Source organism: Homalodisca vitripennis, chromosome 1 (genome assembly GCF_021130785.1).
Source record: "Homalodisca vitripennis isolate AUS2020 chromosome 1, UT_GWSS_2.1, whole genome shotgun sequence".
Taxonomy (NCBI): Eukaryota; Metazoa; Arthropoda; class Insecta; order Hemiptera; family Cicadellidae; genus Homalodisca; species Homalodisca vitripennis.
The window spans coordinates 133590526-133618393 of NC_060207.1; the positions used below are offsets into that span (position 1 = coordinate 133590526).

General features: G+C 31.9%; 1 protein-coding gene across 1 annotated transcript in view; it reads right to left on the reverse strand.

Moving 5' to 3' along the window:
- The window catches only part of LOC124371627 (delta-1-pyrroline-5-carboxylate synthase), a 49521-nt gene extending 22735 nt beyond the window's left edge, over positions 1 to 26786 (reverse strand). Inside the window, exons 1-4 of the mRNA XM_046829978.1 lie at positions 26677 to 26786; positions 10777 to 10957; positions 4394 to 4573; positions 74 to 217 (exon numbers count right to left, since the gene is read on the reverse strand). Coding sequence (XP_046685934.1) covers positions 74 to 217; positions 4394 to 4573; positions 10777 to 10950 — 498 coding nt within the window. The 5' untranslated portion in view covers positions 10951 to 10957; positions 26677 to 26786. The remainder of the gene's footprint in view (positions 1 to 73; positions 218 to 4393; positions 4574 to 10776; positions 10958 to 26676) is intronic.
- Positions 26787 to 27868: the final 1082 nt, after the last annotated feature.

The following is a 27868-nucleotide window of genomic DNA, read 5'->3' on the forward strand; positions in this document are numbered from 1 at the left end:
AATCCAAAACAAAATTACCACATATTTTTTTTATTTGTTACTAAATCTCATCAGATCTTTGAAATTTACTCACCTGCCGTGTGTGGTCTGAAGGTGACAAGGTCTCTCTCATGCTGAGCGACATGAGAAGTTCTTGGGTCAGCTTCTGCTTGCCGAACGCCACAGCACCGCTGGTTACCATGATGCATTCCCGCCCTTCCACATGGCACTCTGCCACCTGGACACCACAAATATTATGCGATTGTAGCATTCGCAGGCAACGTACAAATTCGTTACGTTAATGGAATACAAATGGTTTTAGAAATAATACACTCAAGTTATTAGTAAAATAATATGTTAAGTGATAGTGTCACATCGTTACAATATACAAGTATAACAGATATACCCTTATGATTTGTGATCTGACCCTTCTATGCCTTATAAAATTATCTTATTCATAAAAAGTGAAAAATAATAATTTACAACATATAACTCTATTAAGTACGAAGAATACACCTTTTAACACTTTGCAGTTTTTATTTATACGAGGTACATTTTGGATTCGAAAATTTCATTTTTAGATACTGTAGGTTAAGGTAAATAAATGAAGTAAACTTACTCCAACAGTATCAAATAATACTAATAATGGATTGAACTAATTACTAAGTACCTGAAAATGGATTTTTCGAATCCGAAATGCACATCGTAAACAAAAGTAAAAAAAAAAAAACTAGTAAATTGATAGAAGATGTATTCTACTTATTAATATTGCATTGAAAGACTTAAGGAGTTGATTATATGGAATACGGTTATCCGAAGTAGACTGCTGCTACAAGCTAGACTTGGCAATTTTGCGGTAGCGATTTTTCCGTGCACGCACCAGAATATACTTGTAACACAAATGTATTTTAGTAAAAGGTCAACAGGTCCTTCTTAAAATCATGTCACTGAAAGTCCGTTTATGTGATAAATTTTGGCAGTACAGCCCTATAGATTTTAAATTTAATAAATAAGTTCCTTTTAGTCTAAGGGAGATTTGGGGATCAAAAAGGTCAAAGGCTAACATTGTTGCAGCAAGTTTTACCAAAATTTAGGATAGTCACTACATGCATGCACCACTAACAGGCAGCATCATAACGTTTTGTGTTGCTTTCATGTCTAAAACCTATATCTTTTATAAGTAATAAAATAGAAAAGGAACATTTTGAGCTAGCGATAACTGATGTCCACTAATCCAGACAAATAATACAGTGAGTCCAATATAATTTCATTACGTTATATCTGGTCTATCGATATCACGTTGCGTCAGTTTATTTTGTAAATTCTCCCACATAACAAAGGTGAACGTGAAGCCGCTGTTCAGTTTATAGATGATAGGCGTTCATAACGTTATATCTGGTCCATTGATATACTGCTGTATCGATTTATTTGCTATATTCTTCTATATAACAAAGTGAGTCCAATATAATTTCATTACGTTATATCTGGTCTATCGATATCACGTTGCGTCAGTTTATTTTGTAAATTCTCCCACATAACAAAGGTGAACGTGAAGCCGCTGTTCAGTTTATAGATGATAGGCGTTCATAACGTTATATCTGGTCCATTGATATACTGCTGTATCGATTTATTTGCTATATTCTTCTATATAACAAAGTGAGTCCGATATACTTTCATTACTTTATATCTGGTCTATCGATACTCACGTTGTATCGGTTTGTTTTGTAAACTCTCCTGCATAACAAAGTTAAATGTGATGCCACTGTTCAATTTATAGATGATAGACATTCATTTCGTTCTATCTGTTACATCGATACTCCGTTGTATCGGTTTGTTTTATAAACTCTCCTGCATAACAAAGTTAAATGTGATGCTACTGTTCAATTTATAGATGATAGACATTCATTTCGTTCTATCTGTTACATCGATACTCCGTTGTATCGGTTTGTTTTGTAAACTCTCCTGCATAACAAAGTTAAACGTGATGCTACTGTTCAATTTATAGATGATAGACATTCATTTCGTTCTATCTGTTACATCGATACTCCGTTGTATCGGTTTGTTTTGTAAACTCTCCTGCATAACAAAGTTAAATGTGATGCTACTGTTCAATTTATAGATGATAGACATTCATTTCGTTCTATCTGTTACATCGATACTCCGTTGTATCGGTTTGTTTTGTAAACTCTCCTGCATAACAAAGTTAAATGTGATGCTACTGTTCAATTTATAGATGATAGACATTCATTTCGTTCTATCTGTTACATCGATACTCCGTTGTATCGATTTGTTTTGTAAACTCTCCTGCAACAAAGTTAAATGTGATGCTACTGTTGAATTTATAGATGATATATATTCATTTCGTTCTATCTGTTACATCGATACTCCGTTGTATCGGTTTGTTTTGTAAACTCTCCTGCATAACAAAGTTAAATGTGATGCTACTGTTCAGGTTTAAATATCAATACCAATCGGAAGTTAATTTGTAATGGTGGTTTGCCTTTTCAAAATTTGAGATTATCATAATAATTTAGCATGTCCCATCAACTTCGTAAATCATGTCCCTGGTGTACTTTGAATATTACTGAGACGGAACGTGTTAATCCTGTCGGTATCGTTGTGAGATAGTTTTACTTAATGTATAAAGATTTCTTTAAAGGCATCATTAGCAACGATCATATGCTAACAAACCGTTGCATTTTCAAACACCAAGGGATGGTTTGTGACCAAAGGTAACAACAAACAAACCGTTCCAACAAACGCATGTTTTCTTTTGCTTCGTTTAAGTTCTGGTTATCTATTTGTGTTGTATGCATAACAGTTTATAGTGTACGTTACAATACTTTGTATGAATATTCATTTTAATGGAACATAGTAGTAAACTATGGTAATGCTAAAAACACAAACATATACATAAAACCATGTTGATGAATAAAAATACTACTCAACTATATTATTTAATGTCCACCACTATTAAATTTTATATCGGAGCTATATGCAAAGTGGTTAATTCCTATCCTTCAATATAAGCACTATTTGGTATTAATAATAATTGGTATAATGGGTCACTCACTTAATAAGGGTTGATAAGAACATGTCATCAGGTTTAAAAATCCACTTATTACAAAAGAAAATTTTTTACTAACTTTTCAAAATGTTAAATGTTTGGAACACATGCATATAATTCTGCTGGGTTTATTTGGCCTTAGTCTTGTGTATAGACTTATTTCATTCAACCGAATGGGATATATATATATATATATATATATATATATATATATATATATATTTAACTTAATATATTACAAGTATAATATGATCATAGATATTTCGTGTAAGTGTTTACCACTCCCGTAACTTAAATAGAGCCAAGGCTATATTGTGGATAAGCGTTGATCGCGTTACACTTCTCAAACAATGCCTGATTTGATAACTGTTCACCAATATAGCAAGTATAATAATTTTGTTACAGCACACTACACAATTACTTTCATATCACACTAACGTGGGTCTTAAAACATTTTTTGTCACAGAATGTACTAATTATTTTATTTTCTGTTATTTATATTATGTAATCGTAGTTCTAAAAACCATACTCTGGACCCACTTAAATTTTACTTTCCGCAAAAATTTAGGTTTGTAGTCAAAGTTGCTATTAACTAATCAAATAAGATCTTTCAGCCATTTTTCACAAAATTATATTTTATAAGAAATACGTTTAAAATCCTGTATAAGGTGTATATAATCGATTATACGAAAATGAGTTGTTGCAAAACAATTAACTTAACTTAACTAGCGTTTCCCCAGAAATTTCATAAATTTAATTTTTGAATGTAAATTTAGTTTTTACTTTTGTAAAAACCATGGATATGACATAAGAATGTGGTACATAACATAACAACGCAATGTGCTATTAATTTCTTGTGCTATATATGCATGTAAAATTTCTAGGTAGATAATGTATATTTTTTTTATTAATTTTCACTTGTATTGCAAAGAAACTTCCGTGGATAAATTATGATGATGTAGCTCAAAATAGCACTGATTGGCTGAAATCTAGCAAAATCCGTCACTCAAAAGGCTTGAAAATGCCATTTCTGTCGTTATATCTGTTTATCTGTTCGTCTGCACGATGTCTTGAAATTGAAATGACATACAAACTGGAATTTTGCATTAAGTTCTTTTCTCTATGAGCAACATTAAGTACGATAACGGTGCTTGTCACTCCATGCGATTTGGCTGTGCTTCAGTGAATATTTGAGCATATATATTTCATCTTACGGGTAACCATTAAGGCAACGAAAAAATAACAGAATAAATATAATTGAGAACAAACCGCGCACAATCGTGTGTGAGTTTAGCATGTGAAATTTTTATTCATAGGGTAAAACAGAAAAGTACAGTGGAGATATACCTGCTCGACAATAGATGCGAGTCTGCCGAGAGCAAGACCGTGCTCGTCTTCTCGGGTGATGACGGCACTGCCCAGTTTCACCACCAGCCGGCGCGCGTACTTGAACTGACTTCTGTCTGTGAACGTGGCTCGGCGACCCTCCGCAGTCTGCAGGGCTCGCTTCAGATCCATCTGGCCCACCTGTAACATACTCGGGCTCAGTGTTTTGTCACATTGCTACAGGATGTTTGAGTGGCTGTAGTGAGCTAAACAGTGCTAAACTTCAAACACATTTACGTTCTTATTTTTGATCGTAAATTCATAGAATATGTCTCATTTTAGAGATTATGCAACTATATTATCTTGTAATGTATATAGTTTTTATAGTTTAAACGATGAAATACAAAAATGAAGATTTATTTGAGAAAAGAAATTTAATGTGGCAATGCTTATTAATCATATATTTAAAATGAGATGATTCTTATATTTATAGAGTTGAGAGCTATCTGTTACCTCAGCTTTGCCATTAGGAATGAATTAGGAATAAGCGGTGGACGAAAATATGCTATCTTCAAGCTACCATGAATATACAGTTAAGACAGTGTGTACAGACAATACAATGGGGATTTGGGGAATTCTCTAGGAATAATCATATTTACACTAAAAATGACGCTAGAGCATCTTTGTATCCCCATAACTCAATGTTCACATTTCTATTTGGTTTCTGTCTTATCAAATTTGACATATAAAATCTGTAGCAAAACACTAAATCTACAGTATACGTTTATACGTATGCATATTTTATTGAAATTCATAACAGTTTGTGTGTATAAAATGATTAATGATACATCTAATGGTGTATTAAGTATATAAATGTGGTATACGTGTGTTTGAACCGTGATTATATATATATATATATATATATATATATATATATATATATATATATATGAGGCATTTTCTGAGTCTTCCCCTTATGAAGTTACCATAGATCAAACTGATTATACATTACGAGTTTGGAACAGTCAACTGAAGGAATATTTCCGGGCAATTTTTAAAATTGAAAATTATTTGTTTAAATTTTACTTAAAACTATTATTTTGGAACGCATTTATTAAAATATAAGAACGTCTAAAATATAAGACGTTAAGCTTTTGAAAGATTGCGAGTTACCTTAATATGTATAATATCGTAATAAGGTGTTGCATTCGATTTTTGGCTCTTTATTATTTTTTACTTCAAACTCTTTACACGCATTTAAAGTTTGAAATTCTTAATCAATCCTAAATAAAAGACACAAAAACGTAAAATTTTTACAGGTTGCACATGAGTGAAAACTTAAGGGGAAAATTCTTTAACTTAAAGGAAATTAAAATATTTTATTAAATATAATTTAATGATTTGAGTTTTAGTACCTTTTCTTACGAAATTCAAGTTTGTTATACAACTATGTCAATCATTCCAGTTATCTTATGTGAATATACTGTAAAAGATTCATATCCTTAAATTGAAGTTTTTTATTGGGCTTGATATGATATCCTGAAACTCTGTTTAAGATTCCTACCACTGCTTGTGGTAAGACAAACTATATTTTGTAACATTTTATCTACTTATCAAAATGTGTGCTATAAACTGTAATTTACCACTTACTAGCCTGTCCTTAAAACATAGCTTCCCAAATCTATGTAATGGGTGGACTTATACAGTTAATAGCTCTTTTTGAAAATTCTCTTAAACAAAAAAAAACTCATTTTGTTAAAGCCTTAATAAGAGAAAATAGTAGTTACAAAGAGAATATACTATTTCAAATTTAGAATATAAAATAAAATATAAAGATTTTGATTTTTAAACTGTATTTAAAAAAGGTAAAGAGTTTTTTCTCATGACCTGAATGCAAATTGACACAAGTGTACGTTTACAATCAGAGTACAACAAAAGAAAATGATCAGGAAAGGACATTAAGTTACGTGTCATGGAAGCGGAAATATAACTAAAGTATGTAAACCTCGGTTAACAAAAGGATGCAATAATGCATCGCACGGCTGCTCTTGACAACAATGGCCCTCGTTACATTTTAAATTCAACAACTCGCTCATAACTAGGGACAGTGTTGGCGTTTATAACGACTGAGTGGCGTAACACGGTGCTCTTGTACGGCAACAGTGTGGTCCTGTGTGGACCATTTCTACCATGCTAATTACAAATATCATCTTACGTTACAGCGGTGAAATAATTTCAGTTATCATCGATATTCAATATCTCAGATATAATTCATTCCTCCATGAAGGTTTTTCCTATATAATCGCATCAAATTTATATAAATGTAGAATTACCCATCCCGTAGAAGTGTCAAAGTGATTGGAGCTAGTTCATAACATAGGTTACACTAACCATGACCACATTCGAAATGCAATGCAACACTGTTTCATCGTTTTTCCCCTTACAATAAGGATGCATTATGATGACATTGCTTCATAACATATGCGTGATTAAAGATACAGCTTATTTAATAATAAAAAGGAGCACATGGCAAAAAAATCATCAACTCTTTGTAAAAGCTTAAAATTTTCTAAAAACTTGATTTCCTCACTATACACAATCAGCCTTTGATGAATATTCTTTAAGTTGTATTTCTTTTGAAATAGTATTCACAAGTTTAATGCTTTATATAGAGCGTTCTATATAAGAATTTGAAAGACATATTTGAAAACATGTCTCAAATTCTATATATTTTATACATCCTATTTGCCAGTATAAAACATATAAACTGTAATAAGGAATTCATATAACACACGGTATTTAAAATACTACTAAAAAGTTACAGACCATCAACATTTTTAGATCTAATCTTTAAGATCTTAGTAAATGACTATCATAAAAACTAATACTTTTGTGCTGGTAAAATGTTCAAAACATTATTTTAAATGGTTTGAAGGTTTATAACATTTGTATTAGAGACCAGAATTAGATTAAATTTCATATTTCCAGGCTTATAATATTTCAATATAGTAGAACGAGCTTATTTTATTGAGGATTTTCTGAAATACATATTTAACGCTTTTTACAAATGTTTTAACGAGATAAATTATACGAATGTAAGTAAATAATAAAGTTATGGTGAAAATAAATAATGACATATATTCTCACCTCGTTAAATACATCATGGCAATTATTATGGTATCAAGAAAGTCCACGTGCAATAATGTTTAACAAGATTTTATGTACACAACATATAACAAATTACTCAACGTTGGAAACATCGTCATGGAACCTTCAGGCTTATAGTCAGATTTAATGAGAAACCGAAAAAAAATTTGTTACTGTTTCCAAACGATTAAATTTCTATATTGTTTTTTATATTGCAAACATTTAGTTTGATTGGTAGTTAATAATATTTGACAGATTTTCTGAGTTGTATGCCATTAAAAATAAGACGAATAATGTATTTAATTTGAGGTTTAACCGTTATTATGGTTATTATAATTTTTATAGTATGGGATAAATCTCACTTCCAAGTACAATTCAGTTAGTGAAATCGATATAAAAATATTGAGATAGTTTTATTAATTAAAAATAAATTTCTACGAACTCCCGTGTTTTTTTCATTGGCTGTAGTACGTCATTGTTAATATCAAAACTGATTGACACCGAAAATATGAGTATTTTTCTGAATAAGATTGAAGTATGGATAGCTGATTGTGATTAAATGTATATATAAAGTAGTAGTACTGAAAAGTAAGGTTAAAAACGTCAGTGAAACTTTACTACAGATCAAATAAAAGTGAGAGTTTCATCATACTGCGACTGCGAGTAGTAGAGTCAGTTTCCGCGCGATCTAGGATGTTAGACCTTTAGTCTGAGATAGAGACAGCCAGGCTCAAATCCTGTCTGTAGCCGTAGCACTATCAGTCATTTCGACCTTGGAATGTTACAAATCTCCTTCTGATTCGGCTTTATATCTAACTGTGATCCAATGAGTGGGCAAAAGATGACAGTTCTTCCTCAAATACTAATTTAAAAATAAAAATACTATAAAGAAATAAGCTTACAGCAAACTATATAATAGGCCTACGTTAATTATAAATCAATGGAGACAATTAATTGTTGGAATACCTCGTCACAAATATGTCCAGACATCTTGCGCCACGATCGTTTACGTTGACCGACCGTGAACACCATAACTGCTACCTTATCAGCTGTTTCACCTCATATATAGTGTATCAGACTTAGCAGAGAAGACCACTTTGTTTATACGATATGTATTGAATCTCGCCACTTTCGTTTCATCTTATCTTGCGTGTTATATAAATACTTCTGAATAAATATCCGGGCACGTCATAAAACATCTTCCTCGGTTACAAACGATTACGTAATTTCAGCTTCAAACATATTTTTCTTTCATAATAGCCTTATTCTATAATTTAGAATTTTTTCAGTGCAATCTTTATATATAGCCTCCGCTTACAGAACTTCGTTTTAAAATAACGTACTTAAATGTAATCAAAATTCAATTCCACACTTCTAAATCCAATAGTCTTCTTTAAAGTAAAATAAAGTAAAGATGTCTTATTTTACCAGCCGAAGTTAGGGCTAAGAATCCCTCTCTAACACTTAACCTGGGGCTTCTTTAGTTCCGCCACAAAACGTGGCATTCCATATTTGGCAAAACAGTTCTTTATTGCATACCTCAAGTTCCGATCTTGTATGTTTGTTTTTTTTCCTTAAAGAAAAGAAGCTGAAGATACATTATAAAACTCTTAGTGTGCGTTGGATACAGAATATTTATAGAGGTTGTATTGAAGCTCCTTATTCCACAATCCTAAGATACATCTATCATGAGAGGGGTTAGTAAGTACTTTTTGGGTTATCAAACCTTGGACAAAGCTAGAAAACTTCCTATATTTAAGCTTTTACCAGCCTAAGCGAGTAAGATATATTTGGCTTGCAAGAAACTTATTAAAGGAACTCCAGTCACTCCTAAAACTATCCATCAATGAACATAAACCTATAGATATACCCTTTTTTATAATTAATTAAAATTTGTGGTTAATGACGATCCATCGTGGACATATTGTAGTAACACATCGTTATTTGCTGCTCTATGTGTAGGTTTTACTGCCAAATATAACTTTGACACACTACATTCTTATAAGAAGTTAGATTTATAATAGTTACCGACGTTAAATTATAAATCAATACAAAGAAAATAAGATTAATTGACTTGTACATAAAGGTTACATAATGGCCACCTTTACAAAACGGGAGGAGAGTTTTAAGCTACACGCCACCAACACAATCGAATTATGGTTATCAATTTTAAATATCGATAATATTAAATACGACATTTGAGCTATATATATAATAAATAATCATTGCCAGATTTCTTTATTTAGACTAGTGACGTCATTTCCAGATGTTGTTATATCGTCTATGTAGGAGAAGGTTAGTGACAACGACAGGCACAATGGCGATGAATATGCAGATATTGGATCAAAATAATTTTATAAACACTGACCAATGTTTGAAATGTTTACAAGATAATGACCTAGCTCCTTTAAGTCCAAATGGTCCAGTTTGTATTGACGAGATGAAAACTAGAATTAAAAGTTGAAAGTCACAAGAAAAGTAAGAACAAACATGACGTATCTAAAACGATCTTGAGAAGACCTTTTTGAACATTGTAAATTTGGTATTATGTATATGTGTAATGAAAAATCGTGTACTATTTTAGTTGAAATAAAAAAAAAACTATGACTTTTAATTATTATTGAATGTACTTTAGACGGCATCAGTACCTTGCAAAAACGCCATTTCAGACTGCCTAAAGTAATCGTAAGTACTACATTGTTCAAACGTTGTTTGAATATAGTTTGGTTATTTTATGCAATCTGAAACAAATACATGTATTTTACATATAAAAGTATAGCTTCTCTATAATAGGCAAGAGCAGTGACGTTTATTCTTGAAAATACATAAGGTAATAAAATGTTACCGTTATTTTGTAATTATATTAAGTATATATTATATTTTAAATTATAATAATATTCATACGTTAATTTCTAAGATTGAAAACAAAATATATAGTTCTTTGGAATATCTATTCCGTTATTTGGTCCGACATTTTGTTTGTATTCTTTGAAAATTTGCTTTCAGTCGTGTGGATAGTCATGAATATCAATGATTCGAATCATTCGATAATCATAATCGGATTGTGTTGGTGGCCGCTTATTATACTACAGCCGAGTTTTATTATTCAATAAATCCATGATCAAATGACTCAAGTGCTAAGTAACCATGGCTTTATAGGCTCTGAATGGAGTAAAGCGATAGTTGGGATAATTATGTGTTCGTTGCGATATAATGATTTAACATTTTGGGTTAGGTAATAGATAACTGTCACTTACCGGTTGAGTACTTTGAGGAAACCATTTGCGGCTTGCTATACTCAGACTACGTGAGATGTTGCTTTGACTCTTAGACATGACCACGTGACTCCTGCAGGAAGATGACCCTAGAGAAATCATTCTCAAGCCACCGTGGATATTGGACATCAACATCCTGTTGCCATGGACCAACATCTCGGCTCTGTAGACAGGTAAAAAAGAGATTAAGGTATTAGAGAGTGAAAAGCAATATTAATCTGCTCATTATAGTAGGCTGAAGGCGAATACAGTCTGAAGACTCAGTTGTAAGTCGTATCAGAGGAAACTAACCTACATTTTGTTGTTGTTGATACATATTTTGGATGTATATTCAAGGTAATATTAAGTAAGGTGAGGCAAGTACAACATATTTTGTCGTGCTACCAACTATACATAAAAGTATCCCTCATGGTCTGTGTCGTCATCTTAGAACTCCCACCCAAACTCGAATGAGGTTACAGGACTCAAACTCTAGAGACTATCATTGTTATAAGTAATACCAAAACGTCTAAAAAATGCAATTTTAAGATAATTATTCTGACTTTAACAAATTAATTGATCTATAAACACTATTACTGTTTTACTTAATAAATATTTAATGACATGGTTTTACCAAATTACAGTTCTTTCTTGCTAAAACTGTTAGTAGAATCGCTACCGGTGAAATAACTGTAATGCGTATTTTCTTTTCACGAAGGTTTTCTTACTGTTATAAGCAGTTCTTATAATCTATTTTATTTAAAAATTTAGCTTGATCATATTGTTAAAAGTTTATTCCATAATAAGTCCTTAACTATCTTTCATGCGTATTAACACATTATATTGATATAAATGTTATTTGTATTTTAATGTTTATGGTACCCCTAACAATGTGCACTAGAAGCTTGAAATAGGAATGTTTTGTTGTTCGTAGTGTACGTGTTTAGTCGAGAGTAAATCGAAGTAAGTCAGAGACACTTAAAAACCTAGACCCTTTAGTACAAAATAAAGTATTATTAATTAATCACAATAATTACGGACAATGTCTTTAACTTATTCAATGGAACTGCTGTCACCTGAGAAAATCATAATACTTCAGTTGATCAATTGAACACCATAAAAGTATGAGCATAATTTATTTTTATTTTATTTTACAATTTTTACATATTGTTAATTATTTTACTTATATGGTAAATTATTTTAATGGATTGACCAAACAGGTTTAATATTGAAAAGTAAAATGTTTAACTACGTAATTTTACTTTTATATTAAAAATGGATACTCAATAAGTTCACTCATGATACTTCCAGTTTATTCAAGACAATTTTCTTAAAGGTGGTCAGTGGAATAGAACTATAAAGGAACGAAAATGTTTGCAATATTTCTTATTCCACTCACAACCATGGTTCCGTCTTCAACTTTTGGTAAAATAAATGATAAAGAGCACCAAAACTTTTCACAATATCTTTGCTACAAAGGGTAAACTAAACTTTTAAATGTCGAACTTTTACGCTCAACCAAGGAAAAAGAGGTATAAGACAAACATGTTATTGTTTTACGATACTTTTACAAAAAACTTAGCGAAGAAAAGCTTTTCAAACTGTATGAAAAATGGCAATATCTATCGTACACATAGTTTGTAATCAATGCATAAAATGTAACGTATTATTAATGATAAAAATATAGATTAAATAAATACTCTACCTCACGTTATAAAATATGTTTAATTAAATAAATATTTTAACATAACTAATACCGTGATGTACCCATCTTAAATGCAATAGTAATAGTAACAGCAAGTCTTTTGTTATATTTGACATGAATATTAAAAAAAATATATATTTTATAGATGTTTATAACTGTAGATGACTTTTACATATATCAAACACGAAATAGTAAGATTGTTGAAAATGATAGACTTGAAATATATATTTGAAAAAAAATCTTGTTATGCATTCCAAAACGCTTAATTATTTCAAATATTTAAATTGGAGGTGTGCAGGTTTTAGTTTGATTAATGCCTATTAAAATACTTTCCAAGACCTGTTATCAAGAATGGGTACTGTAACATCATTAAAACAAGTCCACAAAAGAATCTATTCTGCAAAGCCTGAATTGTTAAATCTGCGTAACTTCTTTTCCTGTTGTAGGCCACGACGACGTACTCACGATATGGTTGTATCAAGGATCGGTAAAGCATCACTGAAGATCTCCTATTGCTGCAAACATTCAGCACAAGACCTTATTTCATCCTAATTATGAAACATTCTTTACATAATCAGTGAAAAATAATTGTATTTTAAAAGCCACCAAGATCCTGCGTCATATTAATCCTACTACTACTAAAATCATGAACAAAAAAGAATTCTTTTACGATTAAAGACTATCACTCGAGGGTTTTAGCGCATCATACAGCAACGTGAATGTCTGACTCTAGAGTTCAATGGTACCTCACTCTTAACATGTATAGAGAGATATTAAGTAACATTAGAAACAAGACAGCACATGAGCAGTGAGCCTACATCGACACACTCCTCGGCTGGCCGTCAAACTTATGACTGCAACTAACTCCTGGTACACCGAAAAAATTGATAATGCCCACAAGAAATCTACTCTGTGACAACAGGCTTTAATCTAGTCACCAAAACTGACATTTTACTTTTGGTCTGCCAACCATCGATTAAGATAGGGAAGTTATTAAATTTTTTCATTTACTGTTCTCCGGGTAGGTATCCTGCATGGAATATCCGACGGCCTTTTCGGTAGATTAATTGTGGTAGTTTACATTTCGTTCATAACTTCGTTCGAGATCCAAATATTGTACTCGTTGAATCCATAAAAAGAAAATTTACATATATGGTTCAGGAACATGAAAAAAAAACACAAATTATTATAACTTTTGTTTGTGTATAATTTACTGTCATCATAACAACAAGTAACCATGCTAAACCAGTGATAGCGGAGTTTGCGGCATTGAGTGGACCAAGATTAGCCTTGGTCACGCGCCAGTTAACTTTCCTTCTTATCACATCTGTCCTTGTGCGTGCGTGTGTTTGTGAGTGTGTGTTTGTTTTACTATTCATTTCACTGGTAGCGATAACACTGCTCTAGAGACAAGTCCACCTTTTAAACTTAAAATTGAAGATCTTATAAGTATTGCTAGATTGAATAAAAGTTTAATATTTACTGTACTTTATTTTTAGTTTCCGAATATACTAATTGTTCTAATTACGAGGTGATCAAATTAAAGTTTTCTGTAAATTTACAAATATACTAATAATGCTCGTTATTTTGTATTTAAAAAGTAATATAGTTTCAAAAAGTGATCGTAACGATACCACAACCTATGACTATAGAAATGCCGTAAGGTTAATGTTAAAACCAAACTAATAAATAAAAGTAGCTATAGTGGGAAGGGTTGATTCAAGTCTGTGACAGCGTCAGAACTCAGACACCGCACTAAGAGAAAGGGGAACTGGAGCTGGACTCAACATATATATCAATATTTTTATGTATATAACATGACCTTTTCAAATATAAATAATTTTATTATCACAAATACCCCGTACTTTCAACCATAAACCCTAACCACTTTGTATTTACTACCATTGTGTACATAATGTTTCACTTACTTTAACAATATTTAGGTCGATATAAAGATTAGTTAATTAATAGCAAAATAGTCAATTGCAAGTGGTTAATATTAGGGCAAATCATTATCTTATTATTATTTTGCATACATAACGTAGCTAGTTGCATGTGTTGATTCAATATGAGTGTTGAGTTTAGCTTCAGTTCATCTTCCTCTTAGTGCAGTATCTAGAATCTGATGTCACAGACAAGACCTGGAATGTGGAGTCATGTTCGTCTGAAAAGGTTGAAACAAATCGGCAACGTAGAAGCTCAAAAACGAAATCTTTACATCAATTTTATTTCAGATACACCTAGATTACAAAACATAGAAATATATTGTAATCTAGGCGAAGGGATATCCTCGATGTTTCATCAGGAGCACAACTAGGTGCACTTTGATGTTTCTGACACAACTCCCACCAACACCCCCATTAAATCAACCCTTCTCATAATAGCTTCCTTATGTGTACTAAACTCGGTTAGTCCACCGTGCTTAGAGATAGTGTTAGAAACATCGTAGTGCACTCAATTGTGCATCTGATGAGAAAATAGGAATACCTCTTCACTTATCGTTAAATTTATTTGTATATTTTGTCTATGATGTCAAAACAATGTTAGACCTCTTCAGACAAACATGACTCAAGATCGGACAGCGTCCTATTCCAGATGCTGCGCTAAGAGGAAGGTGAACGGGAGCTAAACTCAACATTCACAATATATTGCATCCTGATAATAAACAAAGGGGATCTTTACTTTTATTTGTCAACATTAAATTTACTGACGTAGATTTTAATTTTCATTTCTACTCAGTTATAAACACAATAACAATGAAAATCCCATTTATTTTAGATACCAAACAACCGTTTACTAACTTTATCATGCAGACACATTATCTGTCCACATTATTTACAGGGGCATATATTATGCCTACAATTGAATGCCGTGCAGATCTACTGGATTATGGTCTCACCGTTCGATCCTGTCTTTACCTTATAGTAGTAGAATATTACCTGTAGTATAAATCTACAATCATCTCAGATTATCAACCCATACAATCCTTTAACATAAGTAAAAAGAAGAACATCTTAAAACTACAATAAGCCTAAACAGGAAAGTGTATCATGTTCAGTGTAAACTTAGTAACAATATAAGTTAATAGTGTAAGCTGTAGTAACAAATAACTGTTAAACATGAATGATGTTCAATTATTAATGCATGAAATGTACAGTGGGGTTGCACCATCACCATATCAGAAGGCACAAAGTTGTTCAAACAATGCATGTAGTGTTCATTATTACATTGGCAACAGCGATTACATATGTACTTGTATTCAGTTAAATCACTCAGTATTGTATTGTTGTATTAAGTTGATTGGCATAGACATTTAGTACAACGCTTAGTATGAGAAAAGATTACATTATTGCTGAAACAAAGCATAATCGAATTTAAATTAGTAACTACTTTATACATTTTGAAAATCATAAGCCAATTACATAAAAGCCCTAGCAAAAGGTTTAAGGTTTTACGATTGAAACTATTATATGTGCTTAATAACTGTCCCGAGCCTTGGATTGAAGGCGCCATCCATCACGCTGCTGTCACTTCTTTATCTAACCCCAAGATTTGGGCCATCTCAGCAATGCAAACAGCCTCGCTCTAGAGCTATAGCGACAATAGATCTCTTCTTGTTCTCTTTCATATTTACATTACATGATTGTTTGTGAAGGTTAGGTTTGAGTAGATCAGTGTGACACCAGTATATAAAGATGTGATTCACTCTTAGATTTATGCAACGTATACTATACAACTGCCAGTGTCTAGCCGAGCGGCACGTGAAATGGATTAAACGCAGGAATCGATTGCAATGTTTTCGTATTACTTCTTTTGTCCTTAGACCCCAAACCATTGATAATAATGGATTTTTGAAAAATTGTGTTGTATTAATTACATTTTAGATAACTTAATAATGATTAATAATGAGTACATCTAATATAGTTTTAACAATATATTATTAAGGTATTTGGTATAGGACAATGTTTTAAATACGTATAAGCGTTTTCAATAATTTAAATATATAGAATGGTACAAAACTTTCTATTAAATTTGGAAAAGGAAGAGTTAAATTTAATACAGTCGTTTTACTAGTGTAAATTTAATACATTTTTTTAAACCGTAGACGGTGTTTGAAATCTAAGTATGTAAAATATAGAAAATGGACATATTACATTACTACTTAATACAATTATTAGCACTTCCTGGTAATATATAATTTTTCACAATTCTTTAAATTTAAATTGCTAAATGCTTTTATATTCTTTATGAAAAGAGTTTTCTAGTTGCATCAATAAAAGTCAATCTGAAGAAAGTACTTTCGAACTGCAGTAGGCGAGACATTTTTCGAATAGGACAGCTACATAGATCCATAAACAAGGTAAATGTAAGGCCGGTAATAATACTTTAGGTAATACGTTAAGTACTGCCCATTGAATTCACGCTTTAAACATAACCATAACTCACAAAAAATTACAATGAAATAACAAAGTCATATTTCATAGTTTTAAACGGTTAATGTATCACACTGTCCACTGTAATTATAAGCCGATACTATCCGCCGTGGTGATCATTGTGCCAAATAAAAACAGAAACTATACGCCGTGGTGAACATTGTGCCAAATACAAGCAGATAGGGAACCGTAGTCGGTGATGATGGTGACCATGAAGCAAAGATAACAAGATACATATAGAAACCACAGATCATAGTGACAGGGCTAAAGGTAGTAAAAGACATAAGAAACGTATTGTAACGATGAGTACAATGACAATTTAGGGCATTTAGAGTAAAAGCGTCATATTGTGACCGTAAGGTAAATCACATCAAAAACCAAATATGGCGTCAATTAGTTCAATGGCAATTACACTGTTGAGAACGCAGGGTGAATGTGGGACTAAAGAAAACTCGATTGTTAAAGGAATCACAGTGCATGGCAACCACGGGGCCCAATACAACCATTTTCGAGGGAATCCGCAGTGCAAGGTGGACGTGCGACCAAAGAAAACCCGATTCTTTGATGAATTACAACATATGGAATTTAGTGGCCCAATGCAACCATTGCAGAAGGAATCCACAGTGCAAGGTAAACGTGTGATCAAAGACAAGTCGTTTCCAAGAGGAATCACATTGTCTGGTAGCCTCGGGAGCCAATGCAGCCGATGCCGAGGGTAGTGCAAGGTGACAGAGATAACTATAGCCCAAAGTATCATTATATACCAATGGCCAATGGCTGCAAGTATTTTTACAGTTTATCTCAATTCGACCTTAGCAGTGTCTGTGTGCTGAAGTGCAACATTTACATTTGTTTTTATAGAAGTCCATATTTTTATCTCAGAACCAATTAAGTATATTGATAAGAAGGGAGTTAGTAATCTCTAACTCTAAAATATTTCTTTCTTGTTAACTTTGTAATGCTTAAAAATATCTCAAGTATAAGTTTTGAAATGTACGATCATATTTCTGTTGATATTATGTTACTGGTCCTCATGAGTATTCAAAATGGGCAGCCATGTAAGTGTGTATCCTTGTACCACCACAATACGAGGAAACTCTCAAATAACTTATTTTGTTAAAGATAAAACAACTTTTTATGATCATTGCATGTGCATATACACTGGATTTTCTTGAAGTTAAACCAATTCTTTGAAAGTTGTGAAATGGGCGTTCAAATTTAGCCTACGCTTTTTTACCCCTGATTTGAATTGATATAAAGAAAACATGAACTGGTTTTAATAATTAAAAAAGACCTTTATTTTTTAACTTAATTTATACCTTATAGTTTTAAGATAAACATAGTCACAGTTTTGTAGACAAAACCTATTCTATAATCTGGTTCTAAGAAAATAAACAGAAAAAATTTCAAACTGATTTTCATGGTATTGATACCATTTGTATTATCCATGCTTCCACATAGGGAAATATCGATAACTTATTAGGACTTCCTGCTGGTTAATAAATACGACAAAAGTTGATTGACGTTTAATGTAACATTTTAGGACGTTCTTAATGCACTCCTAAAGTAAATAATGCTATCACAAAATGTGTCTAAACATTTACTGAAATGATTGGAACAATTTTAGAACAATATTCAAAAGATATTATAGCATCCACAATGTTTACATAAAGTTGAAGATTTTTTGACATCTTATTATAAGAACGAACGAAAAGAACTCATTCAATGTTCATAAATCAGTTGTTTATCAAACTTTAATAAAGGATGTAATTCGTTGAAGCATATGAAATTACAGAAAGCTTGAGAAGTGAATCCGCTTCAATCCACCTCTTTTAATAAATTGTGAGTAATATAAAAACCTTTTACTGTAGGCCATAATACATCACAATACATAAAGATCTAATACTTGTCAACGACAAAGTTAAAACGTATGCGTTTTGTAATATATAAGTTGTCTCTAATCTTTTGTGAGAAAACGGATTGTCGAAGTAAAAAGTGATATTTGAGGTTTCATTGCAAAGTATTTCCTGAAGAACAGTTTTAAACATATTTACATAGATTTTTAAATAAAATAATTGTACAAATTTCAAGTTCTGAGGTCCGATTTTTAGTTTTCAATTATAAACATTGTAATATTGTACATATTGTTAAAGTTTGTAAACAAAAAAACTTACGTATTTCAATTTATTTCTAGGTGTTTTGCATATCTTCTTCATTTGTAATAGTATCTCTTGAAAGAATAGTGATTATTCAAATAACATTTATCAAATATTCGCCATGAAAGTGTATTGTTGCAGTTTTATAGATAGCTAATTTTGATGAAACAGATGATTACCTTTTATACAGATGCATAAACACGAGTGAGTTTGGGATAATATGGCGGAAATAAGAAAACAAATTTAGAATTGTACTATTAAAATAAACGGCATAAAATGTATTGTTCATATTAATAACCTTTCTGCTGATTATCAACAATTTCAGATTATTAATTTTTGATTTTTGATGACATGGAAAATTATTCGAAAGAATAATTATGTGGCACATTAAATTAACCCTGAGTACATTGTAAAGGTAAATATGGAAATAACATTATATAGCCGCCGGTTTGAGATAAAATAAATTTTATTTTTACCAAAGTTTAAGACCAACAAATTCCTTTACAATTAATTGTGAGTAATATTATTGTGTTTGTATTAGAAAACCTTGAGAATGAAAAGAAAATCCTACACGAGTTTTGCTCCACTCTGTACTTAAAAATCAATTAAAATATCGCAAACATTGATATTGTAGGGAAACTCACTTCACTGTTTGATGACAGTCCGTTCATTCAAAATATACTTGAGATAGCTAAGATGAAACATACGTTCATATATAAATAATTTATATGTGATTCATGGCAGTGAAACCAGAATTGTTTGTTCCGAACGAACACACCAACTGTCAAGGTTTTAAACCTTTGGATTCAGTAAAAAATGTAAGAAACCAAATAAAGTAAAATGATTCTTACACAGCTTGATCTGTATAATGCTCCTTCAAGTACCATACCAAAAAATAATAAAGTCTGGTGTAAAACTTTCCCGAAAAGCCAACACGGAAATTTTGTTGATCTTCATTGGCAAAATCGCACCAGTTGTAGAAATAGCCGCAGTACTGCTGACAATGGCCGAGAAGTTACAGGGGTTATCTCCCACACCGAGTATATCTGCCAGTCTGTGGGTTACACAACAAGCCGGTGTCGGCCATAGTGTCAATGGACTTTGGTGATGTGATCAAGGAATAAAGTGTCTTTCACGCAGCGTACGTCATGAAGTTATTGGTACTTGGGTTAGATAAATGGTTGAAACATTGGTCACTTAATATTTGAACTGTTGTGTAAGAGGCTCTGAGTAATGTATGGATTTTGCTCTGCAAATTCTTAATCAACAGTTAAATATTCGTTAATTAGAGCTGATAAGAATGCATACAGTTTCTAATGATACGGAAATAATGTCACTGATAATATACCTCTAAAATAATACGGATCTAAAGTTGCTAGACACCAAAATGTAAAGTTACAAAACGAGTGAAAGTATTTTATTACTGAACAATATTTTATTACTTATTGCAGCACATATGTATTGCAGCGTCTTCATTTGATAATTTGTAAGCTTAACTTTCTATAGTCTTTAATTGAGGAATAGCAGCTCTCAACAGCAGTTCTCGACATTTCAATGTTGTAGTTCTCGTCTCTGAGCTGTGACCACGTAAAAATAAGGAATGTAAATTTTTCTGCCCATATATGTTTACTTTATATTTGTTTGAATGTCTCTATGTTTGCTAATGTTTAACGAACAACTTAAAAATTAAGAATGGAGCCTAAAATATAAAACTATTTTTTCTTCTAAATAATCCTGTAAGTCACGATCGTCGAAAACATTTTATGTAAAGATAGTTACAACTTTGTTCAATTAAAAAGTCTTATTTAGGTTTGAATAATAATAAAATAATGATAAATGATAGTAAATAATTCAAGTTATTTAGTACTGTAACTTACAAAATAGTTTACTTAAAATGTATATAGGATAGTGTACGCTAAGAAGTAATTAATAAAAGAGAGGATTCATAAAAATTGATTTTGCCCTTGAGATTTACCTGACAGCTAAACAGTGTTAAAAATTACGAAATAACAAAATTGTTTTCCTCATACAATCAGAAAACGTTAAAATTAAACCTCCAACTCTTCCACCCAAATGAATCTTTAAGTGTAAATGATTACTATGGCATAAAATGAATGCCACTTTCTATTAAGTTGACTACATGGTGTTAAAATATCAGGGGTAAAAGATTAAAAATGCAATTATGGATCCATTTTTAACTGAAATTGTACATATTTAGTAAGAGACAGCAATAAAATTATATTTTTCTCTGGTCAACGTGTCAAACAGAGAATATACTGATACTATTTTCGCTAGCCATTTAATAACCTCGCACAATACAATCGTGGACAGTCGTATTGTGTGGAGCTGGAATCCGAAAGAGCGGTGTATGAAATTACTGTGGTATTGAATCGCCGAAGCGGAAGTCATTTGATATCTCGATCACACCACAAATGACTGCTTCCTGTCCGGAATGGGCTGCCTATGGCACATCGATGCGGCTGCGATATATCAGGTATAATATATGACATAGAGGCATGTTACATACGGGGGAGGCAGTGCATCAAGGCTGATAAGGTATGATGACTGACACCTCGTCATACAAACAGATGATTCGTCGTTCTAAAGTCTTTTCAAACAATAACAACACCATATTTCACGTTCGAGAGGGATTTCCCGCTCCATCAATCATTGATTTACACAAAACATCAAAAATTGTCCAGTACAGTAGATCGATTCAGTTTCCACCCAAAAACGTCATAGTCCATTAGTCCATACCACTTTACCGAAGAGGTCAATTATTTCTTAAATACTTTTTTCCCACAACCTGAATTCCTAAATAAAGTGTTTAAGCAAGTTTAAGGCGTCTGACGATTCTTATTTGTATTTAGTATTTTATTGTAATAAAATAAAGACAATACATACGTCATATGTCTTAGTGAAGTTTACTCCTGTTGTTTATCGCTCTATTTTAGGAAAAATCACATTCATTCGAATCACGATGAAATAAAAGTAAAAAAGTTATTTTCGAAGAAGATATGGATTATAGCGATGCGAATTATCTCTTGATTGGCAGAAAGGAAACTTTACAAGATATTTCAACATTCGCAAGTTATTCAGATAAAGTTAACAATTTTCTGATAACTTATTACAATTTATTTTGCGGAAATTCTCAAGAGAATGTTTATAAATCAGTAGAATATCAAAATATAATTTAATTGGCTCTAGCATAGCACATTGGAGAGGGCACGAGGAGCGAATTCCGAAGTCGTATATAAGGAATCTGCTTCGATCCATCTCCATTATTATATTGCTGCGAAAGTTTTAACTCTAGCAACAAAATTTCACATTCCGCTACTGAGGTGATACAATGAGTTTTAATCACAAGTTTCATCTCGAAATTTATTACGTTGTTAGCTTGAAATCGGATTTTCTCAGCTCTAAAAGTGCGCAGACGAGATGCGGGTAACTCGATTATCACCGTTTAGCGTGAACAAGACATTAAAAGTTGGCAACACTTATTTCCCCTGGGACACAGAAAGTCTGGTGGTAATTGGGAACAGTGTAATGCGATCAACTTTACGATAACTGGCTTGGGGGATTCATTAGAGAAAAACTCTTGAGTCGACATGAAAATTAATCACTTTTTTGGTTTCATCAAAATGTTAAAGTTTTTACACTTTACGTTTAACCCAAGTAAATGACGTGAAATAGTCCAGTCTTAAATCTATACGTGGCATATTATTTTTTCATTTGTACAAATTTTGACACATCTAATTTTTTTATATTTCATTTATCACTCTAGTTGGTTGTGCAAGAGATGTTGACAGAATAAAAAAGTCAGTGATAAAATATAACTGAAACTAAGAAACATCCTGTAGTAATAAGAATGGTTCTTATTACATTTGGCACGTAAGTCCTATTATGTAAATATAAACTAAATAATGTTTTTTGTTAATAATTCATTTGTAATGTTTGGACCTTCATTTGTAATTGAGTTTCACCAACTGTATATTACTTTTACATTAATTTTCTCTTTCAAATAAAAAACAAACTCCACATCTTGAGACAACGTATCCTCACTTGATCGTTTATGAGAAGCTCAGAACTGTTTTAGTATAATATCGTTTTTGAGACAGAGGATACAAAATTACTAATTGTCACGTTAGTGAGTCTATTTAAAATTCTGTGCACTGATATTAAAATTACTCGTAAAAATGTGAGGTAGGATGAGAAGATCTCATTGCCACTAACACTTGTTATTTACAGAATAGGATAAGTGAGAATATAAAGAAATAATTTAAAAGAAAAGAGGTTATAGAATGTCCTCACACCATCGACCTTGATCAGTTTACCCGATCTCCATACGTGAAACAAGTGGAAGTATTACTTACACCGTACAGTCCCTGCAGTTCTGGCGGTGGTATTATTCTATCATTTAGCTACTTAAAACTTGTCATGATTTTCTAAGCAGTTGAGATATTAAGCCAAAACTTACAGAGAGCTCAGAACCCGTGGTCGATAGATTCGTGCGCAAGCGATAATTAACGACGAAAGATAACACAGGCCTCGGCATTGTCTAGTGTTAATGATTTGTTATCTTGATACATGGCCATATCACTCAACGTGAGATCTCCACTTACAACCTGAGTATCAATGACGCACAGATTTTTGTATCTTCTACAGATCAAATCGGGCTTATAATATATTTCAACAACTGCTCCTGTGACACACTCCAAACACTATCAGATAAAGCCTCAGCCACACAGCATCACGAGGTTTGACGCAAACAAATTGTGTCCAGTGGCAACTCTGTATCATGTAAGCGGAAATTTATGACGCAGGCAAATTGCTATAAACTGAACATACATCACATCTTTAATGTCGTGCACGTTGTTATTGACAGTTGGTTTATCTGAAATTTATAATACTGAGCTTAATTTCCAGACCGTGATTTCAAAGAAAGCACAGTTCTTCCCTGCAGGTGAGGAGGATGACCTAAGTTCAAACTGTCTCATGAACTGTGATCTAATTTAGTCTACCACTAGCAGTGAAGGTCACCCAGATTCACGATAAATTCTCCACCATGACGTGTAAGAGTTTTTTTTGAGATGCCTCCCGCTTAATAGAGTGTGAGAATAACAACTTAGGGTAGACCTTAAAAATCCTTGATATGACTTATGGGAAATTTTATTGAATTCAGTCCATATGAATATTTATATCTGCATTCAAGTTCATACACATTATATACGAGTAATTCCATGAAAGACTGAAAAGTTACTTATTAAAAAATGTATGGTTTGTTAGCATTTAAGAGAAAACATTACTCTAAAAAAATATTTAAAGAAAGATAATGTCTGTATGTATAAGCATTACTTTCGGAATCATATCTTTAATTTATGGTCATATCATAGTCCTTTATGAAAATTTTAGATTATTTATAAGGTTAATTAATTTTATAAAATTATATTAAAAGTTCTATTAATATTTTTATTATTATTATACTATTATTATTTTAGGATAATATAATATGACGTTATATAAAATACTTTTAATATCATATTAAAATTATATTATAGATAAAAAGTAGAACTAAGACAACAGATATTAATATAATACAAGGTGGGAGTGACCTACGCCACACCAAGTGTCCCGTAACAGTGTTCGCTGAGGTGACATGTAAAATTTTAAGTCTACTTGTAATCATACGTCTCACTCATACATTTACAACTTCATTTATTCTACGATTTTCTCGCTCCGATAATGGTTACCAATAATTCCATTGTAAAGGGTTTACTAACGCTCAGCCAAATCCTATGGAGTGACGTGCTCTATTATCGAACTCATTACAAGGGTCACTGAGAAAGGGAATGATGAAATTTGAAATTATAATAATAGAATTGTTCTTTTATTTTATATTAATCAACTAATGCTGCTAAAATAAGCTATATTAATTTAATTCCATGTAAAAACCTCATTGTCTAGTGATCGTCAACGTCAGTAAGATGGTAATGAAATACAAATGTATAATAAACTATGATTTAAGGAATGTATAGGAGATAATATATTAAAGATTGACATCTTCATAAATAATATTACTGGTGAGGAAGTGGTACGTTATTCCCTTGTTATTCGCTTAGGAACATATCGACGTAATAGACCTAATCAATGTCAATCGAATTTATAAAGACGAAGTTGCATAATTAACTTCTGAAAGCTTGAAACCTTCAGGGAGCCTGTCGACTGAACTGACAACAAGCTATCAGAACAAGTTGCCTAAAGCCTTCATCCCCTCAGAGTTTAACACTGCGCGGTAGCTGATTCTGCATTCAGGAGCTTATCGATACGTATTTTCGTCCCCATGGTAAAGTGGACTTTGATGTCAAATAGCGTTCCCTATATAAATCCAGAGCAAATCCAATAGCTTGATCTTTCTCCACGCGTCCTTACATAAATATATATTATAATTACATAAATATTATTTATATGGAAATTATTCCGGAAGTTGGCGATTGTTCCAGAAACACCAATTCACGAGTAAATTTAACGTTTTTCCCACATGATGGTGCGTGATTCACTCAAGTTCTCAATAACACAAATAGACTTTTGGAAATAGAACGATGTAACTCAGAAATATTTCAAGTAGCCTGAATTCAGTTGCTGAATTCAAAGTGCAACTAATTTATTCCTGACAAAAATTGTTTGAAAACACACAATCTCATATACTTTATCACACACAGAAAACTATATTAATCATAAATACGATTACTTTATTCAAAATATAAACATCTGGGGTCATAAAAGTATATACTTTGATAAAAAGTCTTAGAATCTAAATGAAACAATTGTACTTGAAAATTAGCATTTGTTCAACTTAATATTAACAATTGTCTGGTGCAGCAGGAACATTTTTTAACTCTTTCTTTATTATAAATCTGACTATTGGAGCAAGATATATCGTTGTAGCTGTGTCTCTATCCCAGATACATTCAACTAAAACAAGATGTTTTGATGAGTATGGATATTTCATATTTTATAGAGATTTAGTAAACAGTAGCGATAAAGAATGCTTAAATAAAACTAATGAAGTCCTCTTGAGATCACTTGCCAACACAACCTCTCTCAACTGCTACAGTTGATAATCCACTTGTAGATTATACTTGTTTACAACCACACTGTATAACATGGTATACAGTTATAATACACTAAGTATGTCGAATAATCATTATTTAACTCCAGTTATAAAATTGTCAGGTGACTTCTACCATGGTTTCAGGCACTAGCAAAGACGAGTGAGAACATTATGAATGATGTGCGAGACTACTTATTTAGCGTTCTGTTCTAATATAAAAATACTATCATTCTTTGGATTACGCTTGCAAATCAAAATAAATGAAATTAGCCAACATTATTGGTGTTAAACTGGACTTAGGTGTCAAAAATCCCAAACGTTTAAGTTATGGTCCCTTACTTTTAGATTATAATTTATTTGGTAAAATGATGTACTGAGAAATTGTAGTATTGTTGTTCAAATAAGGAGAGTAATCTAGACTTTTTTTACAATTTTCCTGTCTTGTATATTAAAAAAGTAATTTAATCTAAAGAAACTCAAGCGTTGGACTGATCTTACCTTATAGATATAGCTGTACAACACCACGAGCCCGAACAAGCACTGACTGACTGCAGTACGGTTTTATCTTACATTTCATCTTGAGGATGGACTTTGTGCTGAACGTCATCACTCGAGTACTCTGAACATTCAACTTGAATAAAGCTTGTAAAATTCACACGACAGATTGTAAACATCTGACAAATACAGAAATAAAAGCCTTATTTAACTCATTCAAAGAGCAAACGATACATCTTACCTTGGTAACTGTGATTGTTCCCTTCGATTGAAGCAAACTTCAAAGATGAAATATACTCAGTAAAACGTTTGTATACGTTTCTTTCCCATCTTTCTGTCAAGTCTGAAATTATTTAAACCGTCAATTAGACACCTTTAGAAAGCTAATTTGCACGAATAGATGTAAATATAGATGAAGAATCTTGTACTGATAATCGGTTTCATTGCACTAATGTTGTACATTACTTAAAAGTTTGTGCAATCACTATCTAGAAATATTAAGAAAAAATAAAATAGCACGTGAAAACAAACATTATTGTAAATGACTTATTAGTTCCAAAATATTTTGTTTTTCGCTCTATGATGCATAATAACTGATAGAAGATTACTTTTCCAAACTTTAAATGACTGCCATCTTGAAACCTTATCTCTGAAAGAGATATCGAACAAATTGTAAGAATAAAAGTTACCAAATATATCAAAACGTTATAGTTTTGGGTCTATGTAAGGAATTAACTGAGTTAAAACTTTAGCTCGAATGCGAATGGCCGCTACCTTGAATAATTTACGGGTTAAGAGTGGATAAGAAATTTATCCAAGCTATATAAAAATATTGTCTTTGTAGCGAGTTTACTCTTGGATGTTTTAAAAATTAGGGGAGTTATCGTAATATTTATACTATTATATAAAAATCTAATGGCATCTGTGTATGTGTGTGTGTTACACACGTAACAACTACAGGACCAATTGTACTGAAATCTTCGATGCATATTATCAGGGACTTAGGTGAACATACCTGTACAGTTTTATTCTTATTTTGATACCTCTCTGGGGTACGTTGCACTGTACTCTCAAAGTTTAGAGAAATCCCATCTTAATATCTAAAGCTGCATTATAAAAAAGAATAAATGTTATTCATCTAATTAAAAGAAACAATGTTTAATGTATTTTTACATTGCGTTGAAAGCATAAAGAA